This window comes from Lepidochelys olivacea (assembly GCF_965140295.1).
Source record: "Lepidochelys olivacea isolate rLepOli2 genome assembly, chromosome: 17".
NCBI classification, from domain to species: domain Eukaryota; kingdom Metazoa; phylum Chordata; order Testudines; family Cheloniidae; genus Lepidochelys; species Lepidochelys olivacea.
In genome coordinates this window covers 672,930-688,697 of record NC_140427.1, presented here as the reverse complement: position 1 = coordinate 688,697, position 15,768 = coordinate 672,930, and the positions used below count along the sequence as shown (strand labels likewise).

Below are 15,768 nucleotides of genomic sequence, written 5' to 3'. Positions count from 1 at the left end.
CGACCAATCACCACAGGCAGTAAGGAGGAACTGAAAGGGGACAGGGTTGGTCGCGCCTGATATACTAGTGCATGAGCGCGGCACTCAAGGGGGTGCCGCTGGCGACCCTACAGATACCGCTAAGGCACAAATCTCCAACAACCACGCACATGGGCGCGCGCACACCTAGAAGGAATTGACATGAGCAAGCACTCGAATAACTGCACTTTGCATACAATTATCTTGCTGAGCTTATGAAGTATGCAGCTAAGGCGGCTGCAGTACCCAACATGTGCATGGCTAACTTAGTTGCACACTGAAAACTGAACTGAAATAATGAGGAAGCCTTGCCTCAACCTACGTACACTCTGAATGGGGTTGAGGGAGGCCTCAGAGAGGAACCGAGAAGTCTTGGGAAGAGGAGTCTAGAAAGCCTGGGAGTCACTGAAATGGAACCCAAGTGCATTGCATAAAAAAGCAAAAGCACTCTGTACATAGTTTTCCAAAGTAACTGGTATCAATTTAAAAGGCTCCCAAGCCCTTACTCCAATTCCCTTCCAAAGGCACATCTTCTCCAAGCTTCCCTCAGATATTAAAGTAAGCCTAAAAGCAGACAGATGGTGCCAAGTGGGAGAATCAGAGGTTGAGTTATGACCCTATCTGTCCCTCCCCTCAAGGTCAGAAGAGGCTGAGAGCAGGCTGGTGAAAGCTCATCACTTCATGCTCCAGCAACCGCAGCTAGGTGACAAGTGGCACTGATAGACTAAACCCATTTTCTGATGGAGAGAAGGACATCATGATCTTGAACTAACAAAAATCTAGAACTCCCAAAAAAGAGAATGATACTATTTAGGATTCTGATATTCCAGAGCCAGGAAACTCAAAAGCTGAAGCACTTACTGGTGTTTCTTTCTCCCATCCCTGAGAAACTGCTGTGCATTGTTACTTTAATGCAGTGTTTGTTTAGCTTTTCTTAGGGAGGAAAGCGTTTCCAGTTCGTTTGGGAGGCCATGCACTCTTCTCTGCACTGTAAGGTCTTATGAGTACAACGCAGACATCACACTAAACCATCACAATACATGGCTATGTTAGTGTAAAAACTAATTTTGAGAGCTCTAATTTACTGTCCAGAGGCAACCACCAATGAAATATTAATGCTGGTGAAGCATGAGAAAGAACCCAACTATCAGGAAGATCTACTAGATCATGTCATGGGCTAACTTGCTCCAAGTTATTTTTAAGCAGCCTGAAGTACAGTGCCAAATACACTATTCCCCACCATGTTGCTCAACATTAGTTATGTTTATTTAAACGTAGCAATTCCATCATGTTACAGTTTGGAGTGTTTTCTTTGTAACTTGACTCCAAAAGGCAGGGGAATGTTAAGTTTCTCATCCTCACCTTTTAGACCGCACACCTCTGCTCTTCCCTGTATCTTTGATCTCATTTCTTACTTTTTATCCTCTCCTCTCATCTTCCGTCATATTCATTTTCACACTTTTTTTCCCCATGGTGTGCCCTCCACCAGACTCCCACCCCTTTAAAATTCCTCCTCAAACCTCACTTATTGTACAGAGCCCACAAACATGAGCCTACACTTACATTAAAACAAACAAACAAACATGTATCTTAAGATAGAGCCCTGTTCCACATTTCCCAATGTGTTTGATGCTCGCTGTCTACTACAGCATAACCTCCTTGAAGGAGGGGCTATTTCTGTATCTGGTACAGACTGAGCATGCTGACAGCACTTCGTAAAAAACAGCATTTAATGAAAACTGCAGCAGTATCTGAACCTCAGAACCATTAACGATTTTATTCTCAACAGTCCTGTGAGGTATGGAAGTACTATCCTCATTTTACAGGTGAGAAATGGAGGCACAGGGTAGATTAAGTGACTCGTGAAAGATCAGAGTGTCTAACTGAGCCAGGCATTGAATTCAGGATCTCAGTCCCTGTCCAGCGCCTTATTCACTAGATCATCCTTTCTACACTTGTAGTTTCCTCTTAGCAGGGCTTGTAATCTAGCAGCACTAGGGGAACCTCTGGAATTACATTACTTTGACGACAAAGATCTGATGTCATTTTGTTATTATACCATAAAAGGCATCTAATAAAGGAAAAGGAGGCTGCAATACAACAACAAAACCTTTCAAGAATCAAAACTATTCCTCCCACCCACACTAGCTGAACACACAAGATCCTGCAGAGTAGATAAAGCTTGTGGAAGAAAAACATTCTCTCAGGTAAAACCCATAGAAGCAGAGTTGTTAAAAGTCTGATTTCATGCTGTCTTCCAAGGATATGGGTCAACATGCACCACTTCCACTCTAATTGCTTCTTCTCCAATTTCTTCATAGTTTGCTATGGGAATACAGGTTTGTCAGTTTAAGAATTTTAAAACCAACCTTTCGAAGGCCATAATGCCTCCAAGAGAAATGGAAACTGTTCTATTTAGAACCCAAATCCAGTGTTTCCCTTAATGCTCTGTAGACTGCTCACGTGGATTACAGGGGTAACACAAGAACAGAATCCCCAACAAGTTAAAGTCAAGCAATAGGCAGTCCCCTCTATTCAACACAAGTACACAGTCATACCATCCTCGGAGCTTAAATGCTTCTGGACTATCTGGGTTCACCACGACTGTGCTGGAAGCCAGGACAGAGAGACTCCGGCCACCAAAATCAGAGACTCTGGCTCCTTTGATGGCTACCACAGGTTGTCTAGAACCATCAAATCTTTCAGCCTGTGAAAACACAGAAAACATTAATGGCCCAATGTGGCAGCTCACCTCGGTTCATAATTCATAGATCATGACTAAAAACAGGCCAAAACTGGACCAGATTGTCCAGCTGTACCTATGAGGTACAGTATCTAAGCTAGGTCATTAAGCCTTTGAAAACTGGCTATTAATCATTGTTTAAAGGATTTTTGTATCCCCAATGGCCAATCTCAGAGAATGCAGGAAGTCCCCAAACCCTAGTGTGTGCGCATTTAACTGGAGAAAAATGAAGTCAGCCTAATTTCAATAGCTAACATGGGTGTGTCAAGAACAAATCATGCCAAATCAACCTATTTATCTTCTTTGACAGGATTGCTGGCCTAGTGGATAGGAGGAAGTAGTAGGTGTGATCTTGATCTTAGTCAGGTTTTTGACCATCCTACATGACATTTTCATAAACAAACTAGGGAAATATAGTCTAGGGCTCCTCATTTGTTTTTACTGATACAGACTAACAGGGCTACCCCTCTGAAACCTGTCACCACTCAAAGAGTAGTTATCAATGGTTTGCTGTCAAACTGGGATGACGTATCTACTGAGGTCCCACAGAAATTTATCCTGAGTCTGGTACTATTGAATATTCTCCTTCATGACTTAGATGATGGAGTGGAGAGTATGTTTACAAAATTAAAATATGCTTATAAAAATTGAGGTCCCTTCCAGCTCTACATTTATATGTTTCTATAATTCTTCCTTTGTTTAATAAATAATTTTTAAAATAGAAAACATGTTTTGATAAGCTTTTTTCCTTATGTATCCAGCACATACAGTATTTTTATTTAACTAATAAAAATTAAAATGATGCGAATTTTTAACTGAAATTGAATTTCCATCCAACACAGAGCTTTACACAAAGCACAAATAAAAAAAAAAAATCAATCTAGTAAAGAAATACATCGTTCACCAGCAATAAAAAAATATAAAAATTAAGAATCTGAATAAATGTAATTTAAGCTATAGAATTGTGCATCAATAAAGTATATCTTCCTGGTTAGCAAAAAGCAGCACAAAATTTAGAGTAGAGGCTATATTTACTTACAAATCAACATGCTATAATTGTTACCAACTAATCAGACTCAACCCTTTTTTATGACAATAACTAAAAAGTATAAATGCAAAACACTACTAAGATTGATAATTTAAACCAAGATTTCCTGCTTGCTGATTTAAATCATGATTAAAATTGATGATTTAAAAAAATCAATCCACCCCACCAACCCCAATATTCGGCCGTGCAAACAAACTGCAGTGTAAGACCAGGATTAAAGACAATGAGTGCTTATATTCAAGAAATCCAGCCAGATCACACAGGTCACAGATCTCTCCCTGCAGCAGCAGACTGGCCATTCACGACCCACATTGTGCCCCTCTCCTCCCTCTCAGCTTTCTCACCCTCTCCAGTCTGTGGCAGAAAACAGTTTTAATTCATAATGTTTATAGCTCTGCACAATGGCTATTTGCATGGAGTTAACATTTAGCTCTTCTGTGACACCTTCCATCAGAGAGGCTGTGTGACTTATGAACATCTAGCCTCAAGGAATCCTTGTCAGGTGGATCAGAATCATACCCATTTTACAGACAGGAAACTGGGGCACAGATCAACAAGAGCCTACCACATCACTAGAAAACAACACAGTGACTTGTTCAAGGCCACAACAGACATTTATGGCAATGCTCAAAATTGAGCTCACGTCCCCCAAATCCCAATGGTTAAAAACTAAATACATTCATGAGCTCTTTATTCCTGCTAGCTTTTTGAGGTTGACTCCTCCTCACAACCCTTGACAAGCACTGGTTTTAGTCAGGGTTGCAAGGACCCTGCCCTACAAATAAAACTTAACCCTCCTGGACACCTTTGGTCATTGAGCTCTTCCTTGATCAAGCAGCAACTCCCCTGGAGCTAATGCTGAGATTGGCTTCCTGAATCAGAAGCCTGTTTATCTCCAGACGCTTGACAGCCATGACGCACAGTGTTGCTCAAACTACACCAGATCAGCCACAGCATAAAGTTATTTTGGAGAAAGGCTAACAATGTCAGATCAGAGTGAAGCCAAACTAAATCTTTCACCCTCAATACTGAGATGCATCCCCTCCCTTAGCCTAGTACTATTACCTGCCTCAGGTGACATACCATAGCCATTCTTCTTTTTAATATATCTGAAAGCTCAGAACAGGTAACAGGGCACTTACCTCATCTCCCCAAAGAGTAGCTGTCACCATCTTCCCCGATGTATCCATCAAATGCACATTCCTCTTGGACACCTCTCTATTGGTAGACTTCACTGTAATTTTAGTGCTGTCTTCATAGCTCTTACAGACTCCAATTATGTCTGAAAAGTAGGCATAATTCAGTTAGAATTACTTGAAAGGTCATGGCTGGAGCAGATGAGCAAAGACTGCATGGGAAGAACTCACACATAGGTAGCATCAGATTACATCTTGTGAGATTCTAAATCACTGTTAAAATTCTAAAAGGCTAAAACCTGAGAACCCTGTATATTAAAGTAGAAAGGCTGTTGGTGAAAGAAAAATCCATTACATCTTTGGAATACTATTTTGTTCATGAATTTAGCGTTCATGAAAGTAAGGGACTCACCGTACCAGGTAGATTAAGATTTTGTGCAATCTTCTCTCCTACCACTTTATAAAATGGACTTCATTCTCACCTTGCAGCACCACTTTCTATTCCTGTATGACAGGTTTCAGAGTAGAAGAGAGACTGGGAGTGGCAGGGTCATTACATATATTGAATCTATTTCCCCATGTTAAGTATCCTCACACCTTCTTGTCAACTGTCTAAATGGACCATCTTGATTATCGCTACAAAAGTTTTTTTTCCCCTGCTAATAGCTCATCTTAATTAATTAGCCTCTTACTCCACTTTTTCATGTTCTCTGTGTGTATATCTATCTATCTCTTCTTACTATATGTTGCACTCTATGCAACCGATGAAGTGGGCTGTAGCCCACGAAAGCTTATGCTCTAATACATTTGTTAGTCTCTAAGGTGCCACAAGTACTCCTGTTCTTTATTCGAGTATGAGGCTCTCTGGAGCAAGGGATTATAAAGTGGATCTGCTAGGAACTATGATGAGGACACCGAAGTCATTTTCATTTGGCAACTCAAACATGTTTGGACAATTTAGAAGTGATAAACTCGTGCAACATGTCCTCTAATCTCTACACCGCTTTGAACTTGGACATCCATCTCTAAAGTTCCTAGCAGCGAAACAAGCAAAAGTAACTACCTCAGGCATTTCTAGGGGCATCCACCACTGCAGTAACTGAATGTCAATGTCTAATAGAGAACATATCAATCACATAGCACTATAGGTTTCTTCATCTGCTCCTCAAGTATTTGGTACAAGACGACTAATTTTAAGCCTCATGGCTCCCCATCTTGCAATACAGACTCACCGATAATTGAGTCTTTGCATGTGTTCTCCAAGTCAGAGATGGGCACAAACTCGAACTGAACTGAAGGAAGGTGCTGAGCATCCTCACAGGGTACAACAGAAGTCTCATTATGGAATGTGATCTCATAGTCATTTTTCACAGCTGTGTACTGCTTGTTAGCAGTCTTCAGATGGCCTTTGGTGAAGTAATACACCTAGAGGAGAAGGAGAAGTGATGAAACATAGGATACACCCGCACTGAAAGGCTGCAGATGGCTTACGCTCACATTAAACAACCCTGTACACTCTATGAACACCTCTCTTTAGCTCATATCGGTTTATAAAATAATAATGATACTACACCTTGTTCAATTCAATGAGGGGAAAGAACTTGTCCACTTGATCATTGAAAGCAGTAGCTCTAATTTCACCCTGCAGGAAAATGCAAAAGCCAGTTAGAACTAAAATTCAGCACGCAAAATCTTTCCAATAAAAGTGGCACCATTTCTACAGATGTGTAATGCTCTGTAGGGGTAGCCTTCTTCCAGCCACGGAAGAAATAAATTTTCCATACATATTTTGCTATAACTAGGATGATAAATCCTTTGCTTGACCATCTGATTTCATCTCCATGTTTTAACAACCCCATATAAAAAAACTCCAGAAAGAATGAGATGTGGTGGTGCATACAGTATGCCATCACAGTGTAGTAAAGAAGTGTAGCTCTGAACAGATATGCCCGAACCTTGCATTAATTATGTCATTTTACAGATTAGGCAATACCTCATTTTAGATATAGCATTTAGCTTCACAAATTTAGGGGATGACATCTTATCTGATCAATACAGCAGTGTGTGTTGTGACAAGCTCTTCCCTGAATGACAATAAATGACAGAGCTAGAATTCCACTAGTTAAGATATTTATGCAATAGAAATATTAAAAATTAAAATAAAAACTGTCAGTCAAAATGCTGACAGCATACAGAAGTGAAATAAAAGGCTGATGAAGATGTGTCAAATTATGAACCACACATTTGGTACTAAAAATAATCTCATACAAACAAACAAGCTGCTGTGTAACAAAATAGTTTAATCAACATATTTGTGTAACAAGTCTCAAGAGCAGGCTTAGATTGACCACACTGATTCACTTATCAAAATAAACCAGAAATGGAATTTCCCTTTATTACTTTTTTATACATTCTGATTTCCCAATTAAAATGAGAGTTTCTATTTGGAGATGCTCATTTAAATTCCATGTCTTATTCCTTGTATTACGGATGTGAAGTCCTAGCAACAGCAATGGGATTCATCTGCCAGTCTAAAGGGGAGTGCCACAAACCAGAGACATTGTCCATCTGCATAGATACCAGATTCTGATGCTGCCACCATTTTTGGCCACTTACCACATGTTAGACTGAGTTAACAAAAAGAGGCAAATAACTGTATTTAGGGTCCCATTTTAGATAGCTGTAAAGACTCTGAGCGAATGAATGCAGGACTATCAAGTACATTAACACCTCAAAGAATGCCATTCTCTATAACAAATCTGCCAACTATTTCCTTTGTTCTTCCTTCTCTCATTTCTCTCAGAATGTTGTTTCTCAAAAACTCATCTGCTCCTATCTAGGTACTTCTATGGCTCCCATCACAGTAGTATCTTGGATCCCACCACAGTACTTACACTTTCATCAACCAGCTCCATAGAGAACAGCTTTCCTTCACCACGGGAGTTGCTCCATGTGCGAACCTGGCCTTTCTGAGTAACACGAGCACAGATGGTCCATCTGGAAACAAGACAGTAAGAATTAGTACTCCAATGTCCTTTTTTAGACTGGAGTGGAGTCTTACAAATTTCACAGACTTTCAGTTCTTGAGATGTTAATTTAGAACCTAGTATTCTCCACTGTATCTCAGTGATTCTACTTGTCTGTGTAAACAGTATACTGTCTATACCATTAAAACAGAAATTAGAGAGAAGCAACAACATTTAAGAAAACAGTCACTTTTAAGGCATATAGCGTGATAAAGCACAATTCTCTTGGAAGCACTTCCTAGACACTACAGTGCTAATAGAATCATAGAATATCAGGGTTGGAAGGGACCTCAGGAGGTCATCTAGTCCAACCCCCTGCTCAAAAGCAGGACCCATCCCCAATTAAATGAGTGAGTGAGTCTCATGGGTGACTTTAATTTTCCTGATATCTGCTGGGAGAGCAATACAGCGGTGCATAGACAATCCAGGAAGTTTTTGGAAAGCGTAGGGGACAATTTCCTGGCGCAAGTGCTAGAGGAGCCAACTAGGGGGGGTGCTTTTCTTGACCTGCTGCTCACAAACCGGGTAGAATTAGTGGGGGAAGCAAAAGTGGATGGGAATCTGGGAGGCAGTGACCATGAGTTGGTTGAGTTCAGGATCCTGACGCAGGGAACAAAGGTAAGCAGCAGGATACGGACCCTGGACTTCAGGAAAGCAGACTTCGACTCCCTCAGGGAACGGATGGCCAGGATCCCCTGGGGGACTAACTTGAAGGGGAAAGGAGTCCAGGAGAGCTGGCTGTATTTCAAGGAATCCCTGTTGAGGTTACAGGGACAAACTATCCCGATGAGTCGAAAGAATAGTAAATATGGCAGGCGACCAACTTGGCTTAATGGTGAAATCCTAGCGGATCTTAAACATAAAAAAGAAGCTTACAAGAAGTGGAAGGTTGGACATATGACCAGGGAAGAGTATAAAAATATTGCTCGGGCATGTAGGAATGTTATCAGGAGGGCCAAATCGCACCTGGAGCTGCAGCTAGCCAGAGATGTCAAGAGTAACAAGAAGGGTTTCTTCAGGTATGTTGGCATCAAGAAGAAAGCCAAGGAATGTGTGGGCCCCTTACTGAATGAGGGAGGCAACCTAGTGACAGAGGATGTGGAAAAAGCTAATGTACTCAATGCTTTTTTTGCCTCTGTTTTCACTAACAAGGTCAGCTCCCAGACTGCTGCGCTGGGCATCACAAAATGCGGAAAAGATGGCCAGCCCTCTGTGGAGATAGAGGCGGTTAGGGACTATTTAGAAAAGCTGGACGTGCACAAGTCCATGGGGCCGGACGAGTTGCATCCGAGAGTGCTGAAGGAATTGGCGGCTGTGATTGCAGAGCCACTGGCCATTATCTTTGAAAACTCGTGGCGAACCGGGGAAGTCCCGGATGACTGGAAAAAGGCTAATGTAGTGCCAATCTTTAAAAAAGGGAAGAAGGAAGATCCTGGGAACTACAGGCCAGTCAGCCTCACCTCAGTCCCTGGAAAAATCATGGAGCAGGTCCTCAAAGAATCAATCCTGAAGCACTTGCATGAGAGGAAAGTGATCAGGAACAGCCAGCATGGATTCACCAAGGGAAGGTCATGCCTGACTAATCTAATCGCCTTTTATGATGAGATTACTGGTTCTGTGGATGAAGGGAAAGCAGTGGATGTATTGTTTCTTGACTTTAGCAAAGCTTTTGACACGGTCTCCCATAGTATTCTTGTCAGCAAGTTAAGGAAGTATGGGCTGGATGAATGCACTATAAGGTGGGTAGAAAGCTGGCTAAATTGTCGGGCTCAACGGGTAGTGATCAATGGCTCCATGTCTAGTTGGCAGCCGGTATCAAGTGGAGTGCCCCAAGGGTCGGTCCTGGGGCCGGTTTTATTCAATATCTTCATAAATGATCTGGAGGATGGTGTGGATTGCACTCTCAGCAAATTTGCGGATGATACTAAACTGGGAGGAGTGGTAGATACGCTGGAGGGGAGGGATAGGATACAGAAGGACCTAGACCAATTGGAAGATTGGGCCAAAAGGAATCTGATGAGGTTCAATAAGGATAAGTGCAGGGTCCTGCACTTAGGACGGAAGAACCCAATGCACAGCTACAGACTAGGGACCGAATGGCTAGGCAGCAGGTCTGCAGAAAAGGACCTAGGGGTGACAGTGGACGAGAAGCTGGATATGAGTCAGCAGTGTGCCCTTGTTGCCAAGAAGGCCAATGGCATTTTGGGATGTATAAGTAGGGGCATAGCGAGCAGATCGAGGGACGTGATCGTTCCCCTCTATTCGACATTGGTGAGGCCTCATCTGGAGTACTGTGTCCAGTTTTGGGCCCCACACTTCAAGAAGGATGTGGATAAATTGGAGAGAGTCCAGCGAAGGGCAACAAAAATTATTAGGGGACTGGAACACATGAGTTATGAGGAGAGGCTGAGGGAGCTGGGATTGTTTAGCCTGCAGAAGAGAAGAATGAGGGGGGATTTGATAGCTGCTTTCAACTACCTGAAAGGGGGTTCCAAAGAGGATGGCTCTAGACTGTTCTCAATGGTAGCAGATGACAGAACGAGGAGTAATGGTCTCAAGTTGCAGTGGGGGAGGTTTAGATTGGATATTAGGAAAAACTTTTTCACTAAGAGGGTGGTGAAACACTGGAATGCGTTACCTAGGGAGGTGGTAGAATCTCCTTCCTTAGAGGTTTTTAAGGTCAGGCTTGACAAAGCCCTGGCTGGGATGATTTAACTGGGAATTGGTCCTGCTTTGAGCAGGGGGTTGGACTAGATGACCTTCTGGGGTCCCTTCCAACCCTGATATTCTATGATTCTATGATTCATCCCAGCCAAGGCTTTGTCAAGCCTGACCTTAAAAACTTCTAAGGAAGGAGATTCCACCACCTCCCTAGGCAACGCATTCCAGTGTTTCACCACCCTCCTAGTGAAAAAGTTTTTCCTAATATCCAACCTAAACTTCCCCCACTGCAACTTGAGACCATTACTCCTTGTCCTGTCCTCTTCCACCACTGAGAATAGTCTAGAACCATCCTCTCTGGAACTACCTCTCAGGTAGCTGAAAGCAGCTATCAAATCCCCCCTCATTCTTCTCTTCTGCAGACTAAACAATCCCAATTCCCTCAGCCTCTCCTCATAAGTCATGTGTTCCAGACCCCTAATCATTTTTGTTGCCCTTCGCTGGACTCTCTCCAATTTATCCATATCCTTCTTGTAGTGTGGGGCCTAAAACTGGACACAGTACTCCAGATGAGGCCTCACCAATGTCGAATAGAGGGGGACGATCACGTCCCTCGATCTGCTCGCTATGCCCCCTACTTATACATCCCAAAATGCCACTGGCCTTCTTGGCAACAAGGGCACACTGCTGACTCATATCCAGCTTCTCGTCCACTGTCACCCCTAGGTCCTTTTCCGCAGAACTGCTGCCTAGCCATTCGGTCCCTAGTCTGTAGCGGTGCATTGGGTTCTTCTGTCCTAAGTGCAGGACCCTGCACTTATCCTTATTGAACCTCATCAGATTTCTTTTGGCCCAATCCCAATAAGCGATGGTCACATAAATAGCACCCTACGCCGGAAACCTACTGACCGCTATACTTACCTACATGCCTCCAGCTTTCATCCAGACCACACCACACGATCCATTATCTACAGCCAAGCTCTACGATACAACCGCAGTTGTATCGTAGAGCTTGGTGATCCAGAGCCTAATCTCAGATTATCAGAGTTCCTAGGACATGGGGTAATCGAAAAAATACCTTTAGTACCAGCTGTGTTGAGGTAACTGACACTGTGTCCGAGAGAAATTAAAGAATTTTTGGCAGACGTAAAAGACTGAGGTTTCTTCTGAGAGAACAGAAATTTACTCTGAGCATCATTCCTTCATGCATGCAGTATTCTTTGAACCTGGCTGGTAGAGTAACTCACTTGGATTGGTATGGGTTCAGACTGGCAATTGGTACCACTTTGGACTGTGATCCACCAGGGGTGCTCAAGAAGCTAGTACCACCTGCTTTACCAAACTGCTTTGAGGGGCCATGGTACTTAGTAGTAGTGGGGCCTAGAAAAAACAAGCATAAATTCAGTCATATAGAACTCGGACAAAATGATCTTGCACTTTTGTTTTCTACGTGTAGACAAAGATTAAAGTAAATAACTTTCAAGTGGCAGTGCCAAGCCAGGCACCACTCACTTAATCTGCAACAGAAGTTTCCTCACTGGCTACAGGAAGATGGTGCACACAAGCAAGTAGAAGAAAGTGCATGTAGGCATTTATAAGTCTCCAGTCACCAGGGTACAAAGGCACCAAACAGTATGTTTTTAAAGAAGTTATTCACTGTTTTAAAGCACTTCTACTCTTGAGTCACAAACTATACCTAGTCTGTCACTGCAAACGGTTTCAGAAGAGAAATGCTTCAGTCTTTTATGACTATTAAACCGTAAGTGAACAAAGAATGGCAACTATGGACAAGTCTCCAAGGGTGTTCAGTTAGAATCATCAGCTAACTGTCAGCGGATTAATCAGCAAGGACAAACCAGCACCAATAAGATATGGCAAGTTTAGCTACAGTCCTGCAGCTCCTTGGAGAACTCAAACACACAGTTACTAAGCCTTTTTATGCTCCTATAAATGTAAAACGAATAACCAAATACGTTTAAGTAAGGTAAGGAGTAAAGAAAGTAAGGTAGGAGTCATTTTCACTTTTGTCTTAGTAAGCAGGCTTCAAAATTCTCGTATCTATTTCAAAATGCTTCTCAAATAGTGCAATTTGGCCAAAAAAGTCTAAGGCAGGTCCCAAATCTTACTCATAGCTCAGACTTGGATTGAAACCTTTTTGCTTGAAAAATAAATCTGCAGCTAGACAAACAATTTATACGCCAATTTAAAGCCCTCACCAAAAACTAGTATTTATAGAGGCAGTTTCAATTGAATCTCATACCTATAACACCTAACCATTCTGCTTCAATGGCTGAGCACGGACACACCCTTTCAATCAGTTTGGAACCACGATCTGTTTAGTTGTCTAGAGGGCACAATGTATCTTCACTAGCAATGTTAAAGCGCATAAAGAACAGGGCTGTGTAGTCACGGCACCAGCGCTGGGAGAGACCTCTCCCATTGCTGTAAAAAACCACCCCCACGAGGGGAATAGCTCCCAGCACTGGTGCACCGTCTACGCTGCCACTTTACTGCGCTGAAACTTGCAGTGCTAGGGGCGGAAGGGGTGTTGTGTTTTTTCACACCCCTGAGGGAGAAAGTTGTAGCGCTGTAAAGTGGCAGCGTAGACAAGGCCTCAACCAAAAGCCATCCATCAGAAAGAATGTGCAATATATGCCACTTCCCAAACGAGGTCAAGAATTTTTACCAAGTTTCTTTCATGCATTTTAAGATGAACTCATCATTCTTCCCTCACAGAAGGGCTCAAATATTTTAAAGGCAGTAGTTCCTTTTCGCCATGAAAACAGATTCCAAAGATTCTAGGACAGCATTCTCTCAGGGACAGTAAGTGAATGAAGAGACATTTACGGTTTGTCTGTTGCTGTATACTTTTCATTTCCTGGTTTAGAACAACTTCTTGCCCTCTCTTTTCTCAGCACTTTGAAGTGGTGCCCTGAAGTTGCCTCCATTCTCTGCTGTTATAGGATTCTCTAGCTAGGTTTACTTTCCAGTCCTAAACAAATTCAGGCTCATAATTCAATTCAGTATTGCAAGCCAATATTTAGACACCCTGAATGAGAAGTGTCTTACCTACTGCTGAATTTCCATTCTGCTGCTGTGGTTTGCTGTGTGTTGGGCTGGCTGCTGGAACTGAGGAACGTTGCTGCTGGTGCCCCTGTCCTGTTAACCAGAGGGGAAGAGACTACTTATAGTGCAATGGACTGGAGATCAAAGTAATTAAAACTGCCTTAAGGTGCCTTTTTGAGATGGAACCTTGTTTTCACAAGAGCTCCATAGCACATAACACCCTCTAACATTCAAATGTGTTACAAGACAATAGCAAGCCACCCTGAGGCTATGGGCACTAGACCAGCACAGCTATTGTGCCACAGATGTGCTGCTGTTGTGCAGATGCATCCTACAGCAATGACAGGGGTTTTCCTCATCACCACAGAAACTCCAAAACCCCAAGCAACAGTAGGTAGGTCGACAGAAACATTCTTCTATCAACCAAGCTGCCCTCATGTTGGAGGTTAATGTCACCATAGCTATGGTGTTCAGGGGGTGTGAACTTTTTTCCACACCCCTGAGCACCATGGCTATATTGACCTAACTTTTAAATGTAGACCATGCCTGAGAAATGCCACAGCATATATGGATCTCAACCAGATCTCTCACAGCAAACTGCTTTATGAGGACCCAAGTAATTAAAAGTGCCTTTCGGATGCCTGTCACAAGGGGTGGTCCTCTGTGGAGTCAGGCACCCAGCCTCCCCGTGACAGGCTCTACTGAAAAGAATGAGCCAACCCAGATCTACCTATGGATGGTTAATTGGATAAACAGGTGGGCAGAAGTTAATTAGGTAAGAAACACCTGGGCCTCAGCTTATGGGCCTCAAGCAGGAGCCCAGAACCAAGAGGATGCTCCACAGGGGCGCTCGATAGGAAAGCTACTCCCAGTGGTGTGTTCCTGGAGAGCAGAAGTTCCCAGAGAGAGGAACCAGCCACAGAACACAAAGAGAACACTCCAGAGGAGAAAGACTACAAAGCTCTTTAGGCAGGAAGGCATGGGAGAAACCCTGAGTTAGCATGGGAAAGACTGCACAGCTCCTGGCAGAAGAGAAGCCCTGGGTCTTAAAGCAGGTGGTGGCTTGTTTACAAAGCATGTTTGGTGGTTGATTAAATAAACTAGACCCCTGGAGGGGCACTGTTCACTGTATGCAAGCATCACTGAACTTACCGAAAGCCCAATAAGGGAAAATGAGGCACACATACCCATGGTGTCACAATGGGATGTAATCTTGTTTTCACAAGAGCCCCATGGCATAGAACACCCACTAACATTCAAATGTGTTACAAGACAACAGCAAACCATCCTGAGAAGAGCCATAGCATATGGTGATCTCAACCAGATCTCTTTTCACAAGCAACCACTTTCTATTACTACTTAGAAAGAATTCAGGGCTGGCAATTATTTAAAGGGATACTATTAAAGGATCTCTCAAAACGAGGTGACTGGGTAACAAAATGGCAGATGAAATTAAATTTCGATAAATGCAAAGTAATGCACATTGGAAAACATAATCCCAACTATACATATAAAATGATGGGGTCTAAATTAACTGTCACCACTCGAGAAAGATATTGGAGTCACTGTGGATAGTTCTCTGAAAACATCCACTCAATGTGCAGCAGCAGTCAAAAAAGCTAACAGAATGCTGGGAATAATTAAGAAAGGAATAGATAATAGGACAGAAAATATCATGTTGCCTCTGTATAAATCCATGGTATGCCCACATCTTGAATACTGTGTACAGATGTGATTGCCCCATCTCAAAAAAGGATATATTGAATTGGAAAAGGTTCAGAAAAGGGCAACAAAAATTATTAGAAGTACAGAACGGTTTCCATATGAGGGGAGATTAATAAGACTGGGACTTTTCAGCTTGGAAAAGAGACGGCTAAGGGGAGATATGATTGAGGTCTATAAAATCATAACTGGTGTAGAGAAAGTAGAGTAGTGTTTACTACTTCTCATAACACAAGAACTAGGGGTCACCAAATAAAATTAATAGGCTGCAGGTTTAAAACAACTAAAAGGGAGTATTTCTTCACATAACGCACAGTCAACCTGTGGAACTCCTTACCAGAGGATGTT

At 42.6% G+C, this 15,768-nt stretch overlaps 1 protein-coding gene across 1 annotated transcript in view; it reads right to left on the bottom strand.

Moving 5' to 3' along the window:
• The window catches only part of RPA1 (replication protein A1), a 47,945-nt gene that overhangs the window by 17,606 nt on the left and 14,571 nt on the right, over positions 1 to 15,768 (bottom strand). Inside the window, exons 6-12 of the mRNA XM_084650904.1 lie at positions 13,702 to 13,791; positions 11,880 to 12,012; positions 7,840 to 7,942; positions 6,519 to 6,587; positions 6,178 to 6,370; positions 4,952 to 5,091; positions 2,577 to 2,725 (exon numbers count right to left, since the gene is read on the bottom strand). Coding sequence (XP_084507030.1) covers positions 2,577 to 2,725; positions 4,952 to 5,091; positions 6,178 to 6,370; positions 6,519 to 6,587; positions 7,840 to 7,942; positions 11,880 to 12,012; positions 13,702 to 13,791 — 877 coding nt within the window. The remainder of the gene's footprint in view (positions 1 to 2,576; positions 2,726 to 4,951; positions 5,092 to 6,177; positions 6,371 to 6,518; positions 6,588 to 7,839; positions 7,943 to 11,879; positions 12,013 to 13,701; positions 13,792 to 15,768) is intronic.